The 20,185-nt window shown below is 36.9% G+C and overlaps 1 protein-coding gene across 5 annotated transcripts in view; it reads right to left on the bottom strand.

The window, feature by feature from the left end:
- LYST (lysosomal trafficking regulator) overlaps positions 1-20,185 on the bottom strand; it is a 165,134-nt gene that overhangs the window by 52,521 nt on the left and 92,428 nt on the right. For 3 of the 5 annotated variants that reach the window (XM_018042448.1, XM_018042450.1, XM_018042449.1), the window contains 10 exons: positions 19,739-19,969; positions 17,414-17,580; positions 16,581-16,733; positions 13,886-14,047; positions 12,782-12,973; positions 10,929-11,107; positions 8,332-8,538; positions 2,003-2,179; positions 1,357-1,433; positions 1,023-1,211 (listed from right to left, as the gene is read on the bottom strand). In XM_018042448.1, coding sequence (XP_017897937.1) covers positions 1,023-1,211; positions 1,357-1,433; positions 2,003-2,179; positions 8,332-8,538; positions 10,929-11,107; positions 12,782-12,973; positions 13,886-14,047; positions 16,581-16,733; positions 17,414-17,580; positions 19,739-19,969 — 1,734 coding nt within the window. The remainder of the gene's footprint in view (positions 1-1,022; positions 1,212-1,356; positions 1,434-2,002; positions 2,180-8,331; positions 8,539-10,928; positions 11,108-12,781; positions 12,974-13,885; positions 14,048-16,580; positions 16,734-17,413; positions 17,581-19,738; positions 19,970-20,185) is intronic. The other 2 variants (XM_018042451.1, XM_018042452.1) reach the window with 1 other exon arrangement.

Genomic DNA, 20,185 nt, shown 5'->3' with positions numbered 1-20,185 from the left:
GGACAGAATCACTAAAATAGAATAACTGGAACTAGAAATAAATTGTTTATAGGGTTCCTGATATATTATGTCACAGTATACCATGCCACCAAACCTCTGATCAAGAGCTAAGATACATTATTCCTACTGTGGAGATGAGTTCCTAAAGAAACTTTTTATTTTAACATAAAAGGTAAAATATAGTATCTAAAGATTTTAAAAAACTAAATTAGCCTCTAGCAATATTCAATTTTTCCCATCTGCTTATTAATTCTACTTGTCTTATGTGAAGAATATATTCATGTCTTTTGCTCAAACTTTTGGGATTTTCATTTTAATTTTCAAACTTTTATGAAATTTTAAAATAATAAAAATACTAACTTTGAAATACATGCTGAAAATAAATTTTGTTGTGGCTATGCTTGTTAAATACACTGGAAAAAAATTAAAGTTCAAAGCCATTCATTTCTTCTTTGTAGTTTCTTCAGTTGTGTTTGATCTTAGGAAGTTATCTATCAGAGTTGATAAATACTCTATTCTCTTCTGCTTTGTAAACTTTTTAAGTTTAATTTATTCATTCACCTGGAATTTGCTTTAGTATATAGCCCCTCAAAGTCATAACACTAATCAGTTATGGTAACCAAATTCAGAGAATAATATTTTAATTTCCCTCTTTTCACTATTTGTGATGCATCTTTTTAACTGTGTTACTGAAGTCTTAACTAGAAAAAGATGTATTCCCAACTGTCTTGTTTCAGTGATTTCCCTATTCTTTTGCAAAGATCGTTATGTTAAAAAGAAAGCCAATAAACAGGTATTACTCTCTGGAAGAGCTAATGTCTCTCTCTCTCTCTATTTTTTCTCCCTCCCAAGAATTAAAAAATTCTCATAGGCATATTCTTTAAGAGGAAATAAATTACAAATGATTAAACAAAAATATTTAAGCTAATTAGATAGTACTATGAATCTTTATTCTAGAGTGAAAATAACATCAATATAAAACATTCGTGCAAGACCACTGAAAGCCCTCCCACGTTGCCCACCTGTCATGCGTCAGTTGTTGAATAAGCTCCTGCCAGTGTCTGCTGGCACTCAGATCCACTTTGTACATTCCTCTGATATGCTGGATCACCTTTTTTCTCTCAATTCCTTGGGAAAGAGACACTGCCTGGGTGATATCTGCAGCTATTTTAGATATATCCTTTGATTTTGAATCCAAACGCTGGAAGAGACTAAACAGACAAGAAGCCTGTAAGTTAAGCATATGTGTAGGAACATTAAATGTATATCAAAATATGGTACATTAAAACTAAAAGCATATGCAAAATATAATGGGGCTCCTAGAAGACATAACTTTTAGCACACATGAAATCCTACCTTTGCTGATTATTATTAACTGTTTTCTGCCAGTTGGCTTTATTCACACCTTCTTCAGTTTCATATTTCCTTTGTTCCTAAAAGATTTAGATAATAATATACTATATAAAACTTATTATTTATCATTTAACACTGGCACAGAACCCAGCAAACCAAATTTAAAACCAAGTTAACAAAGGAAAAAAAATTGTCTCCTGGAGACCAGAATATTAAAATAATCAGCTACTTAAATAATGTTCTAATTCCCCTTTGTTTCCATACACTTTGGGTCACAGGAATTAGGGTGGAATAGTTAACTAGGGCTGCCAAACCCAATGGGTTTGCATAGCTGCTTGCTTCCTTATTTTGCTTTTTCACTAAAGAACTGAGAACTTGAGGCGGATGATTCAACTTGCTTGTCTCTATTAAAACCTTTTTCTTCCCTGAAAGCTAGTGGTAATGAATATGGATGACCACAGAGAATAAAATGCTCCTTAAAATAAGATTATTTGTTTTCTCATAAAAAAGCAATATAAAGTATAAGAAAATTATCATTTGAAATTCACCATCAGTGGTACTCTATAATAAAAAAATCTCTCAATCATTCTTTAGTTATAGTCAATGGGATCTCCTAAGAAAACTGTTTCTTATGGTTTCACTGACTCACCTCTTTGATCACTCTAATAAGGTCTGATTTTGTTGATGCACTGGGAGGGATGCACTTATGACCACATAATTTTAAAGCATTCATAAGCAGTTCTGCTGTGTCTAGTTCTTCTTCAGTCAATTCATCTTTGTGATTATGTATCAACTCTGACAAATACAAAACTAATTTGGCTCCATGCTTTAAAAAAAAAAAGTAACAATTTTTTTAATTAAAAAAATTTTAAGTCATAAAGAATTTGTATTTTTACATTTATATTCTTTAACAGTAAATTAAATTTTATTGCTGCATTTATTTGGCTGAATCTGGTTTAAATAAATCAGCTAAAAAGACATTTTGGGGACAACTGAAGAAATTCTCAAATGATTATACACTGAGTACATGATGACATTAGAGTATATGCTAATTTTGTTAAGTATAATAATGTTGTTATGGTGACATAAAACAGTCTTTTGAAAATAGGTTGTGATTTATATGATTTGCTTTAAAATACCTCAGGAAAAAAAATTATGATAAATATGATAAAAATACTAACAACAGTTAGACCTATGAGATGGTCATATGGTATTAAGTATTCACTAGTCTCTATTTTTCTTAGTATGTTTGAAAATTTTTATTGTTAAAGGTAAAAAAAATGGAAGAAAAAGAGGAAAAAAAGAAGAAAGGAGGAACAGAAGTAATAAAGGAAAGAAGGAAAAAAGCACACAAGCTTTGGGGGAAAGAATTTTAGAGCGGGTTTGCTAAAGGAATACAGAAAGTAAGCTTGGGATGAAGGAAAATAATTCTTAGTTCTTCTCACAGAAATACTGAACTAGAAGGGAAACTTTCCTTTAAATCTTAAGGTAAGAGTCTCTTTAATTTCTGCTTGGGAGAATAAACACTGAAGAAAATACCAGAACAAAAAAGTATCTTTGGATCCATTTGTAAGCATTCACTATTCCCTGGAGAGAACAAAAGGTGAAAAACTCCAAAACCAGTTAAGATGTCAGCATTCAGTGTGTGAATATTTGTGAGAAGGGTTGGTTTAGGTCAGTCTTTTATGAACAGGCCTTATAGACAAAATGAAAATGTTACTTAAGAAAATGAAAATGGTCCTTCCTAGTGTAGAACTAAACCAAACTTTGATTCACGATTTCTTAAGTGGCTCTTTTTTTTTTTTTTTTTTTTTAGCACACATGCATACTTTTATTATCTATGCTGGGATTCCAAAAGACATGGCTACCATTTTTGCTTTAGACGATTATTTGACTTTGGAAACGTGAAATTTTATTTTTAGATAAGCTTTGTTTAGACCAATTTTATGGGCCTCCCTGGCAGCTCAGACGGTAAAGATTTGCCTGCAATGTGGGAGACTGGGGTTCAATCCCTGGGTTGAGAAGATCCCCTGGAGAACAGAATGGCAACCCACTCCAGTATTCTTGCCTGGAGAATTCAACAGACAGAGGAGCCTGGCAATCTACAGTCCACGGGGTCACAAAGATCTGGACATGACTGAGTGACTGATATGCACACACATGCCAGTTTTAGTGCTTTTTATTTATTGTGCAGATAAAAGCTTTTTTCCGTTAAGTGGCTCTTTCATGCCAGAGATATTACACCTGATTGTTAAGTGTACACTATATATTATTTAGACATTAACTTTGCCAACAAGTTAAACATGCATAATTTTATATTTTAACAATTTGCATCCATACAAATATCACTGTATTTGGCTTTATGATATTTTAAACTGTGAATAGTCAACAAATGGATTTGGAAACTATTACATTTTAGGTGATATTTAAATTCACATGCTGAATCACATCATGTCATTTCCCAAAAGCATAAGATGAACATATGCAATGATGAAAATAGCAAAGCTCATTTTAATGCAACATTTTAAATTAGTCAGGAGACAGCTGTTAGCTGACCAAAAGAGAAAAAGGAACAGATGCTCTGCAAGTAAAAGGCCTGAAGAGTTGGCAAATAAAGAGGAATGGTAAATGACTAGAATATTTTCATATGTGCGTCTTAAAGGTAATAATCTTGATAGAACTCTAAAAATATTTGTTTAGTATTCGGTGACATTTTAAAATCATCTTGAAAAACTATCAGAAATGTTTTTTTTTCATTCTGAATGTCCGAAGAAACATGATTTTCCTAGACACTGAAGCTGTTTCTAATAGCTCATTTTAACATCTTCTGATCAATCATTTATTGACTGTAGTTTCTGGGACTAGAAAAGTTGTTTTTGGAGACAGACACACTTAGAAATCTTATTTCCTGCTCTCAGGAAACTGATTTAAGGAATTGACTTTAAACACAAACTCTTAGAAAATAATACAATGTATAAAAATAAAATTTTCGATCAAGTTTCAAGAAGGAAGAGTTCTGAGCAGACTAAAGAAGGAACGAAGATTCTGAAGGTGGCACCATGTGGCGTGGGTGCATGGCTAAACGGGCACGACAGGCACACAGACAGACAAATGGGAGGAGAGAGGGCGCTGCGTGCTGTGGAGACAGCACGAGAGAAGCAGCTAGCAGAAGGACGACGTGGCATATGAAGACGCTATGAGAGAAAGGATGAGGAGCCACAGACTGGCTGGAGAATTCACCAGATTCAATTGAAGAGAAGCTTGGAGCTTTAAAAATCAGGCAGACTACAGATGGAACAGAGCTTGTAGGCAGTTATAAAAAAGGCATGAGAAGAGCTCTCTACACTGCTGCGGAACCATTGCAGGATATATTGTTAGCTGAAGAAAGTAGAGTGAGAAGGATGTGTATGGTTCATTACCTTTTTTCATATAAAGAAGTGAGAGAGAGAACACATACGCATGCCCACATGTGTGTGTGTCACAAATTTGCTTATATCTCCAAAACAAATAAAAACCAAATAAGGATGGTAAGCTACAGGGAAAGGGAAAGAATGAGGGAAGGCTACAGAGATTAAAAACTAGAAACTCTTCAACTGTGCTGTATTTCACAATTTTGATTTTGAAACCAGCTTGACATTTTACAGATGGCTCAGATGGTAAAGAATCTGCCTGCAATGTGAGAGATCTGGGTTTGATCCCCAGGTTGGGATGATGCCCTGGAGAAGGGAATGACAATCCACTCTAGTATTCTTGCCTGGAAAACCCCATGGACAGAAGAGCCTGGCAGGCTACAGTCCATGGGGTTGCAATGAGTTGGACACGACTGAGCAACTTACACTTTCACACGTTTATTAGCTTTGCCCACTAAAAACGCTGAGAAGAAATGACAATGCAATAGAAATTAACATACCTAGTCCTTAGATTTGTAGTTTCTAAATACTATTATCTCATTAAAAGGAAACGGGCCTCTTGGGGAAAAAGTTTGGTTGCAGGTCTAGGGAAGGAAATATACAAGACGAGCCTGGGACATTCTTTGCTCCAGAATGGAAGGAAGTTAATAAAGCTGTGCTGTGCTCAGTCGCTCAGTCGTGTCCGACTCTGTGAGACCCCATGTACTGTAGCCTGCCAGGTTCCTCTGTCCAAGGAATTTTCCAGACAGGAATACTGCAGTGGGTGCCACCTCCTACTCGAGGGGACCAAGCCTGCACCTCCTGCATCACTCGCACTGGCAGGTGGACTCTACTACGGTGCCACCTGGGAAGCCTCAAGCTAACCATATTAACTTGTCAAAATTAAAGAGGCCATGTTAAAAGCATACAACAACTTGAATCTACAGACGTGTTCATTTGAACCTGAAAGAGAAAAATAACTGCAAAGATTTGAAACTACTTATAAAATTTATAAAACAATACCTGAGTTCATGACAACATCTCAAATACAAAAACAAATACAAAAATTAGAGTTTGCTAGGGCACCAAGTTATTATTCTAAAAACAAACAGATGAAAGAAACAAGCCTTTATCTTGCCTTTCCTACAGAGACTATATTTTAGGGTAGCCAAACAGCTACTAAGGGAATATTCTTCCCTATAGAAGAATCAGAGCTAACAGATGATGGTGGAATGAGAAACACAGAGAAATCACTATTTTGAAACTCCTAATGAAAAAGTGGATCTTGGCAACTATCATTAATGGTTACTAAAATAATTAAGGACTGAGGGTGAACTTTATTATGGATGAATCAGGCTGCTACCATCTCAAAAAAGCAGAGCAACCAGATGTTTTCTGCCTGTTACCATGATGTAATGGAAAATGAAGTATTTTTTTAAAAAACAAAATAGGAAATAAAAAAATTAGAATCTAGTCAAGCCCCTAGATCTAGAACCACAAGGATACAACTGAATAAATCCAGAATGTGGGAGAGTCTATAGAACAAATGACTCAGTTTCATCAACAAATAATGACAGTTAAAAAAAAAGATTGGGGACAGTAATTACAAGGATTAAAAAAATGTAGCACACATCAAACAAATATTGTGTGGGCCTTGTTTGGATCCAGAATCAAAAAACCATCTAAAAAATTAAAAGAAAATTGGGAACATTTAAACATTGGGTATTAGATGATAATAAGTAAGTGAGCCAACTCACTGGAAAAGACACTGATGCTGCAAAGATGGAGGGCAGGAGGAGAAGAGGGCGACAGATGATGAGATGGTTGGATGGCATCACCGACTCAATGGATATGAATTGGAGCAAACTCTGGGAGACAGTGGAGGATAGGGAAGCCTGGTGTAGTGCAGTCCATGGGGTCACAGAGAGTTGGACACGACTTAGCAACTGAACAAGAAGAAGGAATTACTGTTACTATCATAGAGAGTGATAAGTTAAAATTAAGTCCTATTAGCAGAGATTTAGACTGAAGTATTTACAGGTAAAATAATCTGATACCTGACTTTATTTCAAAGTACTACAAAGAAAAATTAAAGTCAGGTTCTGGTCATGTGGGGTTCTTTTTTGATTTCTTCCAACTTTTAAGTTTATTTGAATGTTGACATAATAAATCTTCCATCTGAACCATGAGGTCTTTGCTAGTGGAATCTGGGTTGGGAAGATCTCCTGGAGAAGGAAATGGCTACTTACTCCAGTATTCTTGCCTGGAAAAATCTCATAGACAGAGGAGCCTGGTGGGCTACAACCCTTGGATTCCACAGAGCCAGACACAACTGAAGTGATTTAGCAGGAAGGATAATAAATCTTAAAAAAGTTACCAGATAGAATAATTTGGTCTTGAGGTGGAGAGGAGGCTATTGTAGTGATCCAAGCATTAGGGGTGAAAGCCTAAACTGGGGGGTGGAGGGTGGGCAGAATATAGGGAAAGACAGGACTAAATAAATGACTGGCCTTGGTGATACAATAGATTCAAGAGAGAACAAAGTCAACCACAGCTGCAATGTCTCAAGTTGAAAGCAGTAAGGATACCACCAACAGAAACGGAAAAGTGGAGAAGTGAAGCTGGTAGAAGAGAACTGGAAACATCACGGTTGGATTCAGAGGGATGGCAGCTTTGCTGAGAATAAAGCAACGAAAGAACAGCTCTTTGACTGTATCTTAATTTTGCCTCTTCTTGGGCTTCATATGAATGGAATGATAAAATGCCTACTCTTTGGTGTTTGGCTGTCCCTTTCAATGACACCATGATTTTGAGCTTCATCCATACTGATGGGTGCATCAGTAGTCAGTTCATTTGCATTGCTATACAACAGTCTAATGCATAAATATACCACAGTTTAGTTACACATTCTCCCACTGACAGATACTTGGGTTATTTCCAGTTTTTGGCTATTAGTAAAAAGGCTGTCATAGATATTCTCCTACTAGTCTTTTTATGTACATATGCTTTAATTTCTCTTAGGTAAATATCTGAAAATGGAATTTTAGCATCACAGGCTAAGAGTATATTTAATTTCATAAGAAACTGCTAAACAGAATGGTTACACCACTTAAATCCTCCATCTACTGCTTGCTAAGTGACAGAATTTATAGATTCCAAAACAGCTTGAGTATTTTGATTTTACCATTCCAGATGATCAACAAATATTTTAACTTATTGTAAATATTTTTGAAATATGTTATATGTACTGTTACTTGGGCCATTCAGTATAGATGTTTCATGGATAATAGAATGCTTTAAAAAGTCTCCAAACAGTTCTTAAAGAAAACACTTCAAGATTTAGTAACATATTATGAAGGATCTTATAAGAACTCAGGTATAGAACTTAAACACTGGAAAAAGGAAGGGGGAGTAAACAGATTAAACAAATTGACTCTGGTAAGCGGCATCTGAAAAAAGACCTCAGAAAATATTTGTTTAGTTAGAAAACTATATTCATGGTATTTGGCATGAAAATACAGTTTAAATTCAGTTCTTGATTTGTATAGTTTTATAATAGCTGTTGCTCATGAAGTACTGGGGTACTTACTTGCAGGGATGGGCTAAGACAGTCTCGCAGTATTTCCTGATGATTTGGTTCACGAACTATTTCAAAAATTTGCTTTCTCTCTTGTGAAGGGTGGGCTGGAGACAACATATGCACGAGCAGTCTCCCAAGTTGCATTCGGAAGGTTTCCTTACAAGACCACAAGATTTTAGCCCACTGCTGTTTGGAACTACTGGTCTTACCTGAAGCCTTAAATCAAAACAGGAATGAATTAGGATCAAATATCTTAAGCAATAATATAATAACCCTAACACAGCCCTAAAAAATCATGGAACATGTTTTATTCTAGAATTTTCAAACAGTTGAAATTAGGAAGATATACACATCCACACAAACAGGGTTTTAAGAGAGATGGATGTGCATCAATGTTTATAGAGGCACTGTTCAAAACAGCCTAAAGGTAGAAACAATCCAAATACCCACTGATGGATGAATGGATAAACAAGCGCAATATATACCAACAGAACAGTGGTTTATCAGGGACTGGGGGAGAGACTAATGGGGAGTTACTGTTTAACGAACACAGAGTTTCAGTTTCCGATAACGGAAAAATTCCTAGGGATGGACAGCGGTAATGGTTGCACAACAATGTGAATGGACTTAATATCCCTGATTTGTACATTTTAAATTGTTAAAATAGCAAAATTTATGTTATGTATGAGTGAGTGATGTCGTTCGGTCGTGTCCAACTCTTCAAGACCCCATGGACTGTAGGAGCCTACCATGCTCCTCTGTCCATGGGATTTTCCAGGCAAGAGTACTGGAGTGGGCTGCCATTTCCTTCTCCAGAGGCTCTTCCCAACCCACGGATCAAACCCGGGTCTCCCGCATTGTAGGCAGACACTTTACTGTCTGAAACATCAGGGAAGTCTTATTTTACCACAATTTAAAAGGGAGAGATAAAGAAGCTAAAGTCCTAAGACACTTAAAAAAAAAAAAAACTGCCCAGGGTTTGGAAATTTTAAATGGCAAAAAAAAAAAAACCAAACCACCATCAAAGAACAACAGTAAATAAGCCTACCTGGATTTTACAATATAAAAGAGAAGGATTCATAATAGAGGCTTGAATTAGGACTAAAATATTGAATATTTTAGTAATATTTTAGCTGTTGTTGTTTAGTTGCTAAGTTGTGTTTGACTCTTTTAAGACCCCATGGACCAGGTGACGCTGGTAAAGAACCTGCCTGCCAATGCAGGAGATGTAAGGGACCCAGGTTTGATCCCTGACTTGGCAAGATCCCTTGGAGAAGGGCATGGAAACCCACTCCAGTAATCCTGCCTGGAGAATCCCATGGACAGAGAAGCCTGGCAAGCTACAGTCCATAAGATCGCAGAGTCAGACATAACTGAAGCAACTTAGCATGCATATATAGACTGTAGCCCATTAACTTTCTCTGTCCATGGGATTTTCCAGGCAAGAATACTAGAGTGGGTTGCCATTTCCTTCTCCAAAGGATCTTCCTGACCCAGGGATCGAACCCTCGCCTCTTGTACTGGAAGGCAAATTCTTTACCACTGAGACACCAGGGAAGACTGAAATATTGAGTAAAACTGTCACAAATTAAGAATTGTATACAAATTGACCATCAATATCCCTTAACAAATAACCAAATAAGCTGTGCTTTCGAAGGTGGTCCCACAAGGGTTAACCTAATCCTGATCAAATATCCTTTATCTGGTTTAAAAATTGGAATCACTACATTTTAGAGTTTATTTTGAGTTTTGGAAATGGCTCTCCAGTTACTCCTAGTCCTAAGGGCTCTTCGTGAATGACTCAGTTCTAAGTGGAACCTGCAGACAACCAAATCTAGTTATACTGGCAGAATCATGATTTATGAGTTCTGCTAGAATTAGATTAGCCTTTGCTATCTATGAGTGTACTGACCAATTTTTCCCCTATGTTCAACTATAAATGACCACAAAAACCTAAGTGAGTTGATGATAAATGGAGCCTGATGCTTCTCAGTATTCCCTACATAATTTTGAAGATATTAGACCTGTTTAAGCCAACATCTGCACTTCATAATTATCCATAATAATAACTCTAGAGTAAGCAGCTATAAATAAAGTCCTTTAAAAACAGGTTATTAGTTTAAGCTCTCATAGTAATCATCAAATTCCTATTCTTTTCTGATGCTGATTTTATTTAATAAATTATAATATTAGAAAATAGCTTTTAGGTTATAGACTTAAAAACCAATGCTGCATGAAGTGAGTAGTTCTGAAAAAGGCAAATTAGCAATACATTTTACTTCATTATTAAAATTCAAGTTGTCTGAGTTTCAGAAAAGTCTGTGAAAGTGTAAGAATATGATTCTGAAAACATGTAATACAGACACTTCTACTCCTAAGAGAGAAGGGGACGACAGAGGATGAGATGGATGGCATCACCAACTCAACAGACATGAGTCTGAGCAAGCTCCGGGAGTTGGTGATGGACAGGGAAGCCTGGCATGATGCAGTCCATGGGGTCTCAGAGTTGTACACGACTGAGCAACTGAACTGAACTCAATACAGACACATAAAACCTCTACTCCTTCTTTGTGAATGTACATTTCCCATGTAACTAATTTACTCACACTAGATACTTTGAATCCTTCTACCAGATACATGAACATTTCTTTCTGAAATGGGTTGAAAACAGGCGGCTGTTCATGATGAATATTTTCTTCAGAAATTTCAGTCTGGGAAGCTGAGGTCCTGCTTTGAGTTGTACTTTCTGGAGTACTCAAAATGTCAATAATATCTGGATTAAATTCTTTGAATTAAAAGAAGAATAAAAAATTAGTCAAATCACTAATACTTAGCCATTACAAATGATAGTGGCAAAAATATTCTATGTAATTACTAATTCAGTTGTCACAACATAAATGTCTAATAGCTGCATTTGATGTAAAAAATACAATATACTAAAGAAAGTGAATTCACCTAAAACAATGCAGAAATTTAAGCCATACATGAGTCATATAATCCTAAATTAAAGCTTTATTTTACTAATGAAGATGAATTAAACTACAAAATTATTAATGTCATGAAGGTTCTTGTACAATAGACCATGTGATATTTACATTAGATAGATGTGAAGACCTGTTTAACCAGACATGCTATCCCATTAAATGCTGTGCATGTGATAACAGTTCAGTTTCAGTTTACTCTAGAGGCTGGTTGTCCCAAATATAAATTAGAAAAGTTAAAAAAAAAATGGGTGTCACTTTAAATTTTTCAGAATTTTGGCTTATTTGTATTGTTTTTGAGTATATTTATTTGCATAGCCTTTTTAGTGTTTGTTATAGGCATTAAAGTTCATACATAAACATATAAATCATTAGCTCCTATAGAAGTGCACCTTGAAACCACAAAGTTATAGCCCAACATTATGTATCAGAAGGGCTAAAACTGAAAACAGTGAAACTTCTAGTGCTGGTGAAGACATGCAGAAAACTGGATCACTCATACATTGCTGGTAGGAATATAAAATTATACTGCCACTCTAGAAAAGTCTGGCAGTTCCTTAGCAAGAACAAAACACACAACTATCATACCACCTAGAAATTGCACTCCTGGATATTTATCCCAGAAAAGCAAAGACCTGAGTTCACACAAAAACTTTCACACACATCTTTATAGCAGCTAGCTCTGTTTGTAATAGCCCCAAACTGGAAAGTACCCAGATTGTCTTTCAACAGGTAAATGATTAAACTGTACATCCATACTATGGAATATTACTTACCAAAAACAAAAAGGGAACAGATTATTGATACATGTAACATCCAGGATGACTCTGCAGAGAATTATGCTGAGTGAAGAAAGTCAATTTTACACATACTGTACAGTTATATGCTGTATGATTCCATTTATTTAACATTCTTGAAATGATGAAAATACAGAAATGGAGAACAGATTGATAGTTGCCAGCGATTAACGAAGGGGTGGGTGTGGGAGAAGAGTGGATGTGGCTCTAAAAGGTAACATACTCTTATTCTTATAGTGATGGAAGTGTTCTTTGTCTTGAGTGTAGTGATGTCAATATCTGGGTATTGATACTGAACTACAGTTTTACAAGATCCATGGCAGGGGGAACTGGGTAAAGGGCACACAGGATCGCTCTGTAGTATTTCCTAACAATTGCATGTGAATCTATGACTATTTCAAAGGAAAGTTTAAAAAATATATTGGAGGTACTATACTATTTTAAATTTCAATGGTCAGTCTAGGCCAGCATTTAACATATTAAAAAAGTAGAATTTTATTCAAGGATACTGGGTCCAAATAAATTCTTTTACTAGTATGGATACTAAAAATTTTTTAATGCTCTTAAAAAATCTGAAATTTAGTCAGTTCTCTTTACCGTCTGAGCCACCAGGGAAGCCCCTCTCTTAAATTATGCTCATTTCAATATCTGAGCAAGAACACATTTATTCTCTAGTCCTACCTTGATAAACAATCCTGTTAACTGCAAAAACGGTGAGCCTCTGCAACCTCTGTGCAAGCTCTGTTTCAGTCGCCTGGACAGGGTTCTCTTGGCTCATTCTCCGTTGCATCATCACATGAAGTTCATCACTTGCTACTGAACGCATTTTCATCAGAAGAGAGTCAGTTTGAGCAAGGAGAAATTTTCGAGGACCTTTAAGTATATAAATTAAAACATCAAGTGCTGGAGTTAACAAGGATCAAAGAAATCATTTCTGCTATAACTTTTTGATTATCAGACAATGAAAAGAACTTTATTTAATTCAAAGGTAATTTATACAAGGAAAGAGAGTGATTAAGAGAAAGTGATTTTTCCCTCTTTGAAGAAGTGCAACAGTACACTCTGATTTCAAAGTCCTAAATAACAATGCTATAGCTTGTGACATAGCTTAGTAGGATGGATATCCTTTGGAAAAATTTTAGTCCTCTGAAAAACTCAATCAGAAGGGTGTATATATTCAAACATTTTCAAATACTGTTTCACTTCTTTGTATTCCAAAATAATCAACAGATTTTTTTAAAGCATATCATGTTTTAGCAAGAACATTACTATTTTTGGGTAATTAACATTGCTGAAATGCCAACCCATTCCAGCACTCTTGCCTGGAAAATCCCATGGACGGAGGAGCCTGGTAGGCTGCAGTCCATGCGGTCTCAAAGAGTCGGACATGACTGAGCGACTTCACTTTCACTTTTCACTTTCTTGCATTGGAGAAGGAAATGGCAACCCACTCCAGTGTTCTTGCCTGGAGAATCCCAAGGACGGGGAGCCTGGTGGGCTGCCGTCTATGGGGCCGCACAGAGTCGGACGTGACTGAAGTGACTTAGCAGCAGCAGTAACATTGCTGAATTTTATAAATTATTTTTAAGACATGTATATAGTGACATAGTAGAAATCAGTCAAATACAGTAAAGAGCTCAGAAAGGAGAGTGTAATTTCAGTAATTTATTATTAAAATGATTTGAAACATGCATCACATGTGATTCAGTCCTACAAAAAGCATTTCCTGAGAAAGGTTTCCTCAGGCTGAAAAGGCAGGAGTGGCTTCCTGCACCATTACTGCACCTGCTCCAAGAGGTACCCCACAGGGAGTGGATCCAGGAGAAAAGGAGGTAACTGAGTCTTGATTTAGTGGACTGAAGGAGAAGGGCATTGGAAGATGACCATAGGAACCAAAATGACGTCTTGGTAGGTGAGGAATAATGGAATCCTTCATTGGAATTGAACCTTTTTTAAATTATGAAAGCATATATCAAAGTCCACAAATAGCCTCTAGAAACATTACTTACAATAGGATTTAATGATTCATCCTGCAAGATACTGAAATATTTTACTAGCATTTTAGATTGTCCAGTATTTTAAATACAGCTTGGTGTGTAGAGTCACCTTTGAGACAAAAATGGAGCAAATATAAAGAAAAATTCATATCCGGGATATATTCAAGGATAATATTATCAGATTATGTTAGTTTAAGCAAGTCATCCTAATCTCTGATACAACAGACCTGGAAGAAGTGGGTGTGAAAGGACACAAAGAGATGGGTGTGGGGCCTCCATCCAGCAGTTTCTAATTCTAGGCCTTGGTGGATCTGTGACACGAGTAAGCTGGACTGGATGACTTCCAAGGTCTTTTATCAAGTTAAAAAGTTTTAGGATACTATAAGCCTTATATATGTGGCTGGAATGTGAAGTCAAGTGGGCCTTAGGAAGCATCACTACCAACAAGCTAGTGGAGGTGATGGAATACCAGTTGAGCTATGAAAGATGATGCTGTGAAACTGCTGCACTCAATATGCCAGCAAATTTGGAAAACTCAGCAGTGGCCACAGCACTGGAAAAGGTCAGTTTTCATTCCAATTCCAAAGAAAGGCAATGCCAAAGAATGCTCAAACTACTGCACAACTGCACTCATCTCACACGCTAGTAAAGTAATGCTTAAAATTCTCCAAGTCAGGCTTCAGCAATATGTGAACTGTGCATTTCCAGATGTTCAAGCTGATGTTAGAAAAGGCAGAGGAATCAGAGATCAAATTGCCAACATCTGCTGGATCATCGAAAAAGCAAGAGAGTTCCAGAAAAACATCTATTTCTGCTTTATTGACTATGCCAAAGCCTTTGACTGTGTGGATCACAAGAAACTGTGGAAAATTCTGAAAGAGATGGGAATACCAGACCACCTGACCTGCCTTTTGAGAAACCTATATGCAGGTCAGGAAGCAACAGTTAGAACTGGACATGGAACAACAGACTGGTTCCAAATAGGAAAAGGAGTACGTCAAGGCTGTATACTGTCCTCTTGCTTATTTAACTTCTATGCAGAGTACATCATGAGAAATGCTGGGCTGGAGGAAGCATATGCTAGAATCAAGATTGCTGGGAGAAATATCAATAACCTCAGATATGCAGATGACATCACCCTCATGGCAGAAAGTGAAGAAGAATTAAAGAGCCTCTTGATGAAAGTGAAAGAGTAGAGTGAAAAAGTTGGCTTAAAGCTCAACATTCAGAAAACTAAGGTCATGGCATCTGGTCCCATCACTTCATGGCAAATAGATGGGGAAAGGGTGGAAACAATGGCTGACTTTATTTTGGGGGGCTCCAAAATCACTGTGAATGCAATCATGCAGCCATGAAATTAAAAGACGCTTGCTCCTTGGAACGAAAGTTATGACCAACCTAGACAGCACATTAAAAAGCAGAGACATTACTTTGCCAACCAAGGTCCATCTAGTCAAGGCTATGGTTTTTCTAGTAGTCATGTATGGATGTGAGAGTTGGACTGTGAAGAAAGCTGAGCACCAAAGAAGTGATGCTTTTCAACTGTGGTGTTGGATAAGACTCTTGAGAGTCCCTTGGACTGCAAGGAGATCCAACCAGTCCATACTAAAGGAGATCAGTCCTGGGTGTGTACTGGAGGGACTGATGTTGAAGCTGAAACTCCAATACTTTGGCCACCTGATGTGGAGTGCTGACTCATCTGAAAAGAGCCTGATGCTGGGAAAGATTGAGGGCAGGAGGAAAAGGGGACAACAGAGGATGAGATGGTTGGATGGCATCACTGAAACAATGGACAGGGAGGCCTGGCGTGCTGCGGTTGGTTCATGGGGTCGCAAAGAGTCAGATACTACTGAGCGACTGAACTGAACTGAACGTTAGGATAAAAATCAAAACTCCTTATCATGAGCCATAAGAACTGGTCCACACCATCCTGTAGCATCTCACCTGGTGGAACTATCTCATCAAGGACTACACTCCAGCTACACTGCTGTCTTTCAGTTCTCTGAATAAGCTTAGCTTTTTGCTACCTCGGCACCTGCACATCAGCTGTTCATTCTGCCTGTAACACTCACTGACTTCTCTAATTCCTTTCTCATCCCTTGTATTGAAATCTTACTTCCTCAGAGACTTCCCTAACTCTACATGTAAATCAGGTTGCCCTGCTCTGTGTGGTCTCTTATTTCTATCCTCTGTATTTCTCTACCATTTTATGGTAGAAAGGTAGGATCTGAGTCTTTCTTAATCCTTGCATCTTTAACATTTAACACAGTGCTTGGCACATGGTAGGAGCTCAAGGGATAACTGAGTGAGAACAGCACTGAGGAGAAAGCTAGCGAATAATTTCCTCTTGGAGGAAAACCTTCTCAAACACTACAGTTTAACTTCTGAAACAAAGCAATGTTTTAAAATGTGAGTGATATAAGAATATAGGAGAGTCAAACTACCTTCTATGTATAATTAGTAAATATTATTTAAATACTCACCAGCAATGCTCTTTCGCTTTTGAAACATTGTATGATGGGGAGCAGAAGGCGACTGAAGTGAATCTGTAAGGTTCTCAGAGTCATGATTTGCAGTGGTCCTTATAAATTCCATAGCAGCCTGGAGAACTCTAAACTGTAGAGCAACAGCCATATCTAAAAACAGAAGATACTAGAATGTTTTCAAGCCATGTGATTGTAATTGAGTTGACTTTTATATTAATACTAATGCAATATCAAAAGTGTCAATAATGTTTTATTAGACTTAAATTTCAAAATTTTGATCATGGGTTCTTGATGGTAGTAAACATTTTTTAACTGTCTTTAAAAGCAACTTTAAAGCAAATTTCCAAAGGATCACTATAAAAAATTCAATGGAAAAATACTAGATCACAAATGTATTTCATTTCACGTAATTGTCTTAAAAGACTAGGCTTTTTAATATAGAAGGCAAAAGTTTAACCAAAAGTTTAAAATGTGAAATTCTCACATTCTTCTGCCCCATATTCACTTTCATATTTGCCACCAAAGAAAATTAAAGGGTATTATTAGTCAACATAAGCCTTTTAATTCTACTTGGCAAGAAAAATCAGCAGTTTCTTTTAATAATATGCTGCCAGCTACTAATTACATCAGGGTGTCACTTGTAATTTTTGCCACTTAAAAAGGCTTCTTTTTAAAGCCAGTAAACAAAGTTAAGGGTGAACATTTAGTCGAACAGTTTCCTCTCCTCTAACCCACTCTCTCTATAGAAGCAAGAGAAAGAGATGAGGTTCTGATAACAGTTTTGGCTATCATACAACTGCTCCCCCCAATCCATAAAAATTAAATCTTACTTTGGGTCCTCCTGTTTTTGCTATTTTGAAGATATCCAAGCAGTACAATAAGATCTTCAATAACTCTAAAATATTGTGAGCCTGAGGAACTGCAAGCATGAATTGTAACTGCTATGAAAAGTTGCTGTATATCACAAGCAAGTAATCTGTATTCATTCAAAGGAATGCTAAAGAAAAAGAATAAATAAGGCAAAAAGAATTGGTTTAAATTCCTGTTCTGTTAGCATGCACTCATTCACGCATTCATTTGATATTTATCCGTGCTTACTCTATGGCAGGTCATATGAACTACAGGCTAGGGACAGAGAAAAAGATAGACTTTGACTCCTATCAAAATTCAGCTTGCAGAGGACCAGACAAGTGAACAGATAACTATAACCAGTAAATGGTGTAAGTGTAACAACAGAGACTAACACAAGATACTGTGGGCATGCACCATTAGGTTCCCAGCCACCAGAGGTTCTATGGGGATGAAGAGGTATATTCTGAGGCTCCTCAAAGATGGTGACTCTGAATAAACTAATTGACCTCTCTGAATCCCACTTACACAAAGTATGGCCATTTTACGGGTTAAAAGAGACAAAGATTTGAACATATATTAGTCACCTGCACGTGTGCTCAGTTGCTTCGGTCATGTCCGACTCTTTGCTACCCTATGAACCACAGCCCGCCAGGCTCCTCTGCCCATGGAATTCTCCAAGCAAGGATACTGGAGGGGGTTGCCGTGCCCTCCTCCAGGGCATCTTCCTGACTCAGGGATTGAACCTATGTCTCCTACGTCTCCTGCACTGCAGGCAGATTCTTTACCACTGAGCCACTGAGGAAGCCCACACTAATCACTTATAAGTACCTAATAAATATGAATTAGTTACTTCTGTCCCTCAATTTTTAACCTTGATCATCCACCTCAGTGTGTGATATTAAGCTTCCCACTCCACCTTTTCAAAATCAAGCAAGAGTTAGAAATGATAACTTTTGAGGCCAATCAATAGAGTAGCATGTAGGGACATTCTGTAAGCACAATTCATTTAAAACAATAGCAGTAACAAAGAGCTGTTAGAAGGAGCCTGCTGGTACTCTTTCCAAGTTCTACCAATTTCATGTACTGTACTGTAATCAAGACTAGACGTTTTGAGGAAATACGTTGTATTTCTGATCTGCCCAAGACACAGATCCTAAATAAGACAGGTGCCCAGTGAAAACTGAACTAAGCTGACTATGAATCCTCTCTTGTACCAAGAGGGTCTCCCTGGCCTAGTGAGTCTCCTGGGCCTAGAGAATCACCGAGGATATGCTCTGCCTTCTCTGTGAAAGTATATTAATATTTAATGCTTTAACATGCAGTAAGATGGTGCTTCTGAAGATTTGTAACATTAATATTATGCTAATAAAAATGTTATTCTGTATATCCTAAATGAGGACACCAAAGGCACAAAACCCAAATAAAAATACAACCTCCTAACATATTTTTCTAAATTATTAATCAATCTGGTGGGCAACCATTTGCCAATGTACTTCTGACTGAGGGGACATATGTATACTTCTGGCTGATTCAGTTGATATATGACATAAACCAACACAACATTGTAAAGCAATTATTTTCCAATTAAAAATAAATAAATTAAAAAAAAAGAAATTCAGCATGGTAGTTAACATACCATACTGGGAGAAAATAGTAGTAGGAAAAGTGGGAGAGTGTGTTGACTGTAAAGCAGAGACTTTTGAAGTGAGAAGATTCAGCCTCAAGTTCTCTATTTACTAGCTATATGATCTGCAACAAGTTATTATATCTCTCAAATTCTCAAATTTCCTATTCCAGAGGGGGATAATACTTTCTATAAGACCATAGTGGAAGCTTGGTAAATATATCTGAGGACAGGTAAATTTGTTTACGGGCTTCCCAGGTGGCTCACGTGGTAAGAATCTGACTATAATGCAGGAGTTGCAGGTTCGATCCCTGGGTCAGGAAGATTCCTCAGAGAAGGAAATGGCAACCCACTCCCGTATTCTTGCCTGGGAAATCCCATGGACAGACAGGTCACAGAGTCGGACATGACTGAAGTGACTGGACACACACACAAATTTGTTCCTTGTTTTCAGGTTCTAAATACCTAAATGTAGGTCATATAAATATCTTTTTTTAAAAAAAGAAACAAACTTTATTGAAAATATACCCTCTCAAATCTAATCTAATCAGATCTGAAGGAAAGAAATTCTTTGAAAATATTATGGAATATCAGATGCTTTAAAGTAACCTGCTAGTAAAGTTTTCTCCTTTCCAAAGTTGTTAATCAGAGGCAGTTTTAAAAAATGATTTAAACTTACATCTTTTCTAATCCATTCAGGGTTGCTACTGTGTTACATAACACGTAGAGTAGACCATTATCCAACAACAGATCTGCTACCTTAGAACACGAATTTAATATTTGGAGAAGAAGTAAGAGAGCATTATGCAAGAGCACATTGTCGTATAAGGAGGTCTCTATTAGTCCCAGTATAGGAATGACAGACCACTTCTGGAAAAGTCCCATGTTTTTCACATCTTCCAGATCAAATCTATAATACATAATACACAAGAGCATGTTAGAAGCAACTAACCATGAAATAAGGAAAAAATGACTGCAAAATTGGCCATTTTGTTGATCTGATTTTGAGTTCCTGTATACTATTTGCCTCTGTGATGGAGGTTATGGTTTTTCCAGTGGTCATGTATGGATGTGAGAGTTGGACTATAAAGAAAGCTGAGCACCGAAGAATTGATGCTTTTGAACT

Source organism: Capra hircus, chromosome 28 (assembly GCF_001704415.2).
Source record: "Capra hircus breed San Clemente chromosome 28, ASM170441v1, whole genome shotgun sequence".
Lineage (NCBI taxonomy): Eukaryota > Metazoa > Chordata > Mammalia > Artiodactyla > Bovidae > Capra > Capra hircus.
This window is presented reverse-complemented; position numbering and strand designations above follow the sequence as displayed.